Below are 9,162 nucleotides of genomic sequence, written 5' to 3'. Positions count from 1 at the left end.
AAATGTATATAGACACACATATATATATATATATATATATATATATATATATATATATATATATATATATATATACAATATTATATCATTTTATTATTTGTTATTTGGAAATATGGGATTTATTATACAATTTAAATTTTAAACAAAGCTAATTTTAATGTTACATTTTAAGTTTTTCCTCATATTTCTGTGCTGACAAAATCATTTGTGTTGAAAATTTTATATTGCATCCGAAATATGTGCATTTTCAGAAATGTGCATGTAAATAGTCAAATATATGGTTTTATGATTTGTTAATCTAGAATTTTTAATTCAAGTGTACATATACATTTTAATAAAATATATTTTATTTGTGTATATTATCATTTATCCAGTTTGATGTTATTATCTCCTTTTTATGTTTCTCTTTTTATTACTAAATTTATTTATTAATTTGTTTGTTTACGTTTTTTTCAACCGATTACTTTTTCTCTTGCTATGAAAATTGACATGGCATAAACCAGAGGATGACTCAATCTAAATGATTTGACACACAACTATTTCAATGATTACAGATCAAAATATATAGAAACAAAAAAGTATATGCAGATTACTTACAATATAACTTTGTTTCCCTTTGAAAAGAAAACCATTACATTGTTGCTCTGTTCTTTGTAGCTCCACGTCTTTGATCGCTTATACAGGAAGAAATATTGCTTTGCAAGGGAAGCCGGTCATTTCCAATGTCCATTTACTCTTTTCCTTGTCTGTAAGCCAATATTAGTAGTAGAGCTATTTGTGGTAGCGATTCAATAAAACGATCCTTCGGCATGAAAAAAAATCAGCATTAAAGCTCACTTGTTTAAAACTCAAATTCTTAAAAATGTAAGGTTCTTTATTAAAATATGGTTTCATGAAGAACCTTTATGGAGCCTTTCCTTTGCACAGAAGGTTCTTTATAGATTTAAAAATCTTATTTTAAAAATGTCCTTTAACATTAAAAAATGGTTCTTTTAAGAACTGTTCACTGAAATGTTCTTTGGGGAACCCAACATTTTTGGAAGAGTGTAAAGCTCACTGTTAATAATTTGTAGTTATGTGTTTCCTTCCACTTTAGATGCTAAATCAGACATCATCGCTAGTGACCCAGATGTGCAGGTGGGAAGGAACACTCTGCTCTTGTGCAAAGGTTGGTGTGTTTAGTACTAAGAACTGACAAATTGACACAAATAATGACCCCAAACTATATCTGTACAACTAATACACATAAAAATGTCTTAATATCATTGCATTAGCTGCAAAATATCAAACTAAGTGTAAATAAATGATGCTATTTTTGAAACAAATCGGGGCTCAGGGTAATTTTTAGTGAGTGTATCAGTTCTCCTCAAGTGTCAACAATACTTTTTGTTGTCATTTTGAAGTTTCTATCATTTGAAATCCAACAAACACTTTTTTTGTGAAAAGTTTGCTTGTGCCTTCTTTAAAATAAATGGCACTTGGTTTGAGTTTTTGTTACATTTTTGTGTCCAAATACTTTTGTAGGGTTTTGAATATCATACAACAATCTGTACCAATCTAAACATTTTTAATATTGCAAATATAATGTTAACTGTCATAAAATAACCAAGGTGTTGTTTTGTTGTTAATCTGTGAAATATTACAATATTGCATATTAAGTAAATATAAAGTATTACAATAAATATGAAATGTTACAGTATAAATTGTAATATTTTCCATATATTGTAATCATTACAAGCACAAGTTATTGCTGCCTACCACATTTGTTGTCTGCTTAACTGAATAAATGACTTTAATCAGCTATTATATTATTGCTAATTAATGCCATATGGACATTCATACACCCATCTCTGGCTGATAACAGAATACTTCCTAATTGTAACATTGAAACAAGTTGTTTTTGTAAAGCTGCTTTGAAACAATATGTATTGTGAAACGTGCCATATACAAATAAATTATTTTCTTTTCGGTTCAGCTGATTCAGAGGGAGAAATACGTTGGTTGAAAGGCGATGAAGACATTGATGAAGATCGCCATGTAGTCGAGAAAATTGATGAATACTCAAGTAACCTGATCTTGAACAACCTTGAATTAGATGACGCTGGAATATATACCTGCGTGTTTGAAAATGATCTCGACACGAAGAAGAGTAACTACCAGATCTATGTCTACCGTAGGTTCCCTTCTTCTGGTTCTTGAACACATTTATTTGTGAATTCACAAATTTTGTGAATGATTCTCATGTGAAATTTTGTCCAACAATCAGAAACACCGGACTTTGGCAACACACCGACGTACCATGAATTTCTGGTGAACCAGACAGCGACCATTCCCTGCGTGGTGTCTGGGAAGCCTGCAGTGGAGATCCTCTGGTTTCGGAACGATCGCATCGTGAATGATGACGGTAGGGGGGTGGACATGCTGCAGGTCCTTCTGCTCTTTTATGTGGTATGGGGGTCTCCTCACCTTCCTAGCTATCAGTGATGCCTGTAGATGGCAGAATGGCAGTATGGCGATGGTGGACGATCCGGCGATGGGGTGGGAGGAACCTGTGGAATCGTTTTCTAACCGATTTGCAACCAAATCAAGAGATGTTTCTCACTAGTAGTTGGGAAACATCTGTGAACAGTTTGTAGTGTGTTTTTTCTTCCTGTCTGATGGAGAGGCCAAAATAAACAGCTCCAAAACATCAAGCCCTGCCCCATTTCAAGTAAACGCCACCATTGACAACCTTAATGGGACTGTTCACCCCAAAATAAAAAAGTGTGTTATTATTTACTCACATTTCTCCTTTTGTGTTTCACAGGGTTTGGAATTATATGAGGGGGACTTAAGAACATCCCGGGCTCTATGAAAAAACTTATCTGTGGCAATGTTTGTACTTAGGGATATTTCGGAAATACAGTTTGGAAAATGAAATGTCCGGTGAGGGGTGCTGAAAGGTTAATGCTCTATGAAAAAACGTACAACCTACAATTAGCTGTTAACAAAAGCAAGCGTGAAATAAAAACGCATTTGCTGAAGCAGCCATGCCGTTTTAACTTGCGTCTTTGAGCTCTTTTATAGAGCGTTGAGTTTTGCGGGACTCGTGACTGAGCACTCCACTTCTCAAGTGCAGTGCTGTACCAGGTGTGCTACTGAGCAAGTTTACAACATCAGATGAACCAGATATATGGAGATGCAAACGTATTGGGCAAGGACTTGTAATGAACCAGAATCATAATTTCTGTCAAAAGTAATAAAAGCTGTTGGCGATCGCGTTGAGATGGCCCTGGGTACATTTTTGGAGTTTTGGAGAGGCATGTTTTTCCAGTGAGCCTATTTTGCTAAATAATGATACCGTTTTTGATTTTGGGGTGAACTGGCCTTTTAAGAGTGCGTGTGGGCTTTTAAAGGCTTTGTCTCATGAATCTAAAGTAATACTATTGCATCTTTGACATTTCTCACGCTCTGCCTTCCCTCTTCTCTTTGTACAGGACGAGGTCATCTCAGAATCCTGCCAGATAGGTCTCTGCAGATTCTGGGAATTCAGCAAGAAGACCGTGGGACCTACACTTGTGAAGGCAGGATCAAGGGACGCCCCATAATGAGGGAGCTCCAGATCTCTGTTGTTGTTAATGGTGAGGACATAGAGGAATGAATCAAGTTTGTTCTTAGTGTTGCCCGGGTGAATATGTCCTCTTACTGTCTGCTTTAAAAATCCCATTCTCCAGAGCCACCGACTGTCCTGATTAATCAGAAGGGAATAAAGGTTTCTGCCGGGCCCGACACCACTGTGTCTATAGCCTGCCTGGTCAAAGGAGTACCCACTCCAAATATTTCATGGATATTGTATGTATATCAATAGAAAATGCTATAATATTTCATTCATGCTTACCTATAATCCTTAGTCTGACTAGTATAATCCATCCTGACTACCTCTATGGCTCCAATTCAAAACCTAGTGAGCTACCTACATAGGCAGCATAATAGGTGCCAAGAGACCATCTTTAGGCCTATTTCTAAGGCAAGGCAAGTTTATGTAGATAGCACATTTCATACACAATGGCAATTTACTTTTACATAAAAGTGATTTTAAAATAATCATAAAAGATGCATAAGAAATAAAATAACCATAAGAAGTAAGAAATACAAATTAAAACTTGATTTAAAATGTATTTAAATCAAATTATAAATACATTATAAATACAGAAAAGTATTAATAAAAAATAATTCAATCAAATATGAAATCAAAAAGGTTTTACCCTTAAGCATGTTTGTGCTTATTAGACTGTCATGTTGTTAGTAGCACCAAGCTAATGCTAAATTTTATTGAAATCAGTTGTAGACAGAAAGGTAGCTCACGAGTCTATACTATGTTTACACATATTCTTTAGTCTCAGGCTTCATCTTTACATTTTGTATATTTGGAGCTGTCCCTTTGTCTCTTAGTTGTTAGTTCTCCTTCCATGAGTACATTTGTGTTGTATTAATGAACAGTAATGGCAAACAGACTGTGTTTCTGCATCTTTCCCCTCAGCCCTTCCCCTGCTGATGACTCCCGTTACAAATTCAACTCTGATAAGAGTGAGCTCACCATCTCTGCAGTGACCAGAAGTGATTTTGGAGAGTATGTCTGCATAGCTACCAATAAGATCGGGGAAAACAGTGCCACGTTTATTCTGGATGTCTCAGGTAAAACAAGGCTCTAGAAACATAAAATGTAGTGATGCATTTGTACATTGCTGAAAGTGCAGAGGCATCAAATGAGGGCAGTTGGCCTGCATTAATATGTTTTTAGTCGATATACAGTAACAACGTTTAACATGATGTCAAAATTGACCCCATCTCAATGAATGTTTACTGTCTTTATGGCCAGTAAGTTTTGGCAGTTAGCCTATACTGGTTGTAAAATGTTACATAATGCATTTTTTGGATGGGAACACCCATTTTTCATGATCCAATCAATCAATTCCTGAAGAATAAAATCAAGATGACCTTTTTTTCTGAATATCCTGTTTCACTTCTTAAGTCAAATGGGTTGTGAAAGGTATGTCACGCTGACTGTAAACTGCAGTGAATTTGTGTTTACGGCTCAACTCTACTTTATTTCCCTTTCTTGGAAATGTTGTTTAGCCAAAGATTTATTCCAAGAAAACATTTTACATCTTGAAGTCAGGTGTTTACTATAGTCACAAACACAGATATGGGGAATTTGGTGCCATGCAAGCATCAAATTGACACACTCCAATGGGCCAGACCCAAACAAAAACATTTTGACTCTTTATTACATGAATATATTTCCACAGTAGTTATGTTTATGGCTCAATGCATATTTTGATATTCATGGTTTAGCTGTTGAATATAGGTAGGTTATTCTATTGAAGTTTCCAACAATGGTTGGCTTATCAGTCAAGCATTTGCATTCGTTTTTTTAATTAATTAAATTAATTATTATTATTTTTACCATTTTCAGAGCATCCAACTGTAGTTTTGGATCAAACCAAGCTGACAGTTATTCCAGGAGAAACTGGATCTGTGATCTGCAATGCCACAGGACATCCAACTCCAACCGTACAGTGGTTCAGGAAGACAACCAGAGAAAAAATGGTGAGAAACATCTAAATTTTGGTTTGCAATTTCAAAAACATTTTGGAAATATGTTTAATACAATAAAATCTTGCTTGGGTTGAGAGAATTATTTTTATAATTGGATTGTAATTGATGTTGGTGACGGCGGCGAGGGGGGATTTTTAATTCTTAATTACTTTTTCCTGTCATATATTTATGGTTCATTGTATATATTTGATATTTATTATTTAACTATGGAAGATAGGTAGTTTTTTTTTATTGGAATCGACATAAGAAATTGTCTTTCTTCATGCCTAAAATGTTCTAAAATAATTGCCATTTCAGTCATGCATATACATAATTTAATTTGATTAAATTTTTGTCTTATTGATCATTATTCAGAGCGTCCAACTGTAGTTTTGGATCAACCCAAGCTGGTGGTTATTCCAGGAGAAACTGGATCTGTGATCTGCAATGCCACAGGACATCCAACTCCAACCGTACAGTGGTTCAGGAAGACAACCAGAGAAAAAATGGTGCGAAACATCAAAATTTTGGTTTGCAATTTCAAAAACATTTTGGAAATATGTTTAATACAATAAAATCTTGCTTGGGTTGAGAGAATTATTTTTATAATTGGATTGTAATTGATGTTGGTGACGGCGGCGAGGGGGGATTTTTAATTCTTAATTACTTTTTCCTGTTTATTATTGTCTTTCCTGTTTGCATGAACATGTGTGGGCAGACGAATGTGGAGGGATCTGAGCTGATTCTTGAAGATGTAATGCCCTCTGATGGCGGCTTGTACTCCTGCGTAGCCAGCAATACGGTGGGAACAACCAGTGAGGACTTCCAGCTGATAAGTAAGGCTCTTGTAGTGGCTTCAGTAATGGTGATTTTTTTTTCAGTTTGTTGACATTTTTCATTTTTGCATAAACTTTCGATATTGCTTCTCATTAATAACTTCTGTTCCTCTCTCTCAAAAGCCTGGCCTGGGACACCCATTAAGTTCAGTGTGGCCCCGGGGCCCTCATCTTCTGTCCTCATCCAGAGTGCCTCAGTGCAGGATGGAGGGTCCTCCATTACCCAGTACATCCTTCAGTGGAAGAAACCGTCTGAAGACACCTGGAGTCAAAGCCTTGTCAAGCCCACAAGTAAATAAGTCACTCAGAGAAGTTAAGTTTATGTTTTGATGGTTTTTTAAATTCAAATGTGTGATGAAACGCTTACATTTGTAGATCCTCTGGTGATCACGGGACTTGAGCCATACACAGAGTACTCCATTCGCTTTGCTGCCAAAAACTCTCATTACCAGGGGAACTTCTCCACAGAACACAAGATCTTCACACAGTCCCAACGTGAGCATCAGTTCTCTTCTGTCTATTCACTTCATCTGCTTCATATCCACCATTTTTGATGTTGATAGCTATTATTAATATTGTTGTGACTTTTTTATGCTATTGGCAGGCCAAATGGAATCTGTACACAAATAGTTGATATATCCTGTGCTGTGACATTTACTAAATTGGCTTTAATAAATTGAGAGGCTACATGCAATATTTGTACTTTCTGAAAATTAAAAATTAATTTGTCACACCTTAGGACCATTTGGATCTTGCCATTGGTTTACGGTCCCAACATTATTTTTAAATAATGCAAAGACATTTTAGCCAGTTATTTTAATAAGACATTTTTATTGCAGTTGATTCATGCTGTCATTCTTGTCATGCATCAGTGCCTGTTTGCTCATCACATATGTTCATGATTTGCTTCCGCTGTCCATTCTTCATCTAATTGCCACCTGCTTGATGATGACCATTCTCCATGCATTACAACCTGCTCCTGGTCCCGGGGCCGTCCATTGCCTTATTCTGACCTTCCTTTGTAGATGGTAAATCAAAATTTTGAATGCATACATTTCCAGTTGATAGGCTAAAACATAAGCCTAATTGTTTACTTTGATATAGACGTATGAAAGTGAGTTTACCTGCATGTTTTCAATGCTGAAGAAAGCGAGAACAGAGAATATCACTACTTCAGCATGAAAGCATGAGATGTTGGTCTGTCGCTCTCACACATCTATACTGTAGTGAATAATTTTGGAGCTTATCCACTGGATTGGCAATTACTTAAGTATGATGCAGACATACTCTGATAACTTTAATATAATATAGAGGCCAACAGTGAAACATCAAATATAGCATTCTTAGATTAACTAGGGTTGGGTGATTTAGAATCATTTTAATGTGCTTTTTATTTGACTAATGACTAGTTTTGTAAGAAATCACACACAATTTCTTAAATTTAACAAAAACAGTGTTAGGGTTGGTAAGTTTGATTCATTTCTGTGATTCAAAATTCTGATTCAGTGATTCATTCTTCACATCCGTCTTCCATGTGTTCATTAAACGAATTAGTGTAGAACTATATCTTTACTGTATTTAAGTTTTTGCATTAAACATTTTAAATAATTTTAGAAATTAGCTGTTTAAGAGCAAAACAATATTTAAACTATACCTTTCAGAATTTTGAGGTCAGTAGGTCTTTGTGTGTGTGTGTGTGTGTGTGTGTGTGCTCTTTTGAACTTGGATCCTTTTGAAAAAGAAAAAAAAAAATTTACAATTTTATTTTTCCACAAAAATATTAAGCAGCTAATCATATTGGAATGATTTCTAAAGGATTGTGTGACACTAAAGACTGGAGTAATGATGCTGAAAATTCAGCTTTGACATCACAAGTAGAAAATAAATACATTTTAAAGCATATTCAAAAAGAAAACAGTTGTTTTAAATAATAATAATATTTCGCGATGTATCTGTTTTTATTGTATTTTTATCAAATGCAGCCTTGGTGAGCATTAGACTTATTTAAAAAAAAAAATATATATTAATTAAAATTTGTACCAACCCCAAACTTTAGAATGATAGATATTAAATAATTTGATGATAAATATCATTAAAATAAAATAATAATAAATATAAATTAAAATAAAACATTTTTAAATCAAAATCACCCAGCCCTAAGATCAACCTGTTACACTATTTCTTTGTTCCCTTTATCTGATGTTTCCTCTTTCCTTCATTTAGGGGAACCCGACAGCCCCATTCTGTCTCTGAGTGAGAAGAAGTTGGACACAAACTCAGTCTCCATCCCTATTAAACAGCTGAAAGATGGAGGCTCTCCTATCCTACACTACATTGTACGCTACAAAGAGGTCAGTCTGAAGTCCAGCCAAAAACTTCTCAATTTATCTCAGCAATATATGCATTTTTCATGTTGTTTAAATATGTGAAGTACAAGCCATATATCTAAATGTAAAATGTCACTCGTTTGGAACAGAACAATGAGAATGAGGAATGGACTGAAAAAGAAATTCCTGGAAACTCCAGCAAAATCCAGCTGAATAATCTCCAGTACAATGCTAACTATCAAATGGAAGTTTATGCAGTAAACCACAATGGCACCTCCAGCACTGCCAAAATTAACTTCACCGTCCCACAACCTGGTAGGATTGATTAGAGAAAGTGCAATAATATTATGCATTATATGCTTAACGAATAGTTCACCCTTTTCATTCTTTAGTGATATGAATTGATTTCTCCTTGTCTTGCA

General features: G+C 35.0%; 1 protein-coding gene across 1 annotated transcript in view; it reads left to right on the top strand.

The window, feature by feature from the left end:
• ncam3 (neural cell adhesion molecule 3) overlaps window positions 1–9,162 on the top strand; it is a 27,408-nt gene that overhangs the window by 14,349 nt on the left and 3,897 nt on the right. The window contains exons 3-15 of the mRNA XM_016240258.1: window positions 1,097–1,168; window positions 1,976–2,173; window positions 2,267–2,404; window positions 3,477–3,620; window positions 3,714–3,831; window positions 4,520–4,674; window positions 5,456–5,589; window positions 6,308–6,413; window positions 6,537–6,704; window positions 6,789–6,908; window positions 7,439–7,441; window positions 8,637–8,764; window positions 8,890–9,055. Coding sequence (XP_016095744.1) covers window positions 1,097–1,168; window positions 1,976–2,173; window positions 2,267–2,404; window positions 3,477–3,620; window positions 3,714–3,831; window positions 4,520–4,674; window positions 5,456–5,589; window positions 6,308–6,413; window positions 6,537–6,704; window positions 6,789–6,908; window positions 7,439–7,441; window positions 8,637–8,764; window positions 8,890–9,055 — 1,650 coding nt within the window. The remainder of the gene's footprint in view (window positions 1–1,096; window positions 1,169–1,975; window positions 2,174–2,266; window positions 2,405–3,476; window positions 3,621–3,713; window positions 3,832–4,519; window positions 4,675–5,455; window positions 5,590–6,307; window positions 6,414–6,536; window positions 6,705–6,788; window positions 6,909–7,438; window positions 7,442–8,636; window positions 8,765–8,889; window positions 9,056–9,162) is intronic.

The sequence above is a fragment of the Sinocyclocheilus grahami genome, unplaced genomic scaffold, assembly GCF_001515645.1.
Source record: "Sinocyclocheilus grahami isolate Dianchi unplaced genomic scaffold, SAMN03320097.WGS_v1.1 scaffold585.1, whole genome shotgun sequence".
Lineage (NCBI taxonomy): Eukaryota > Metazoa > Chordata > Actinopteri > Cypriniformes > Cyprinidae > Sinocyclocheilus > Sinocyclocheilus grahami.
Note: the sequence above shows the minus strand (reverse complement) of the source record. Positions and strands in the feature narration are given on the sequence as shown.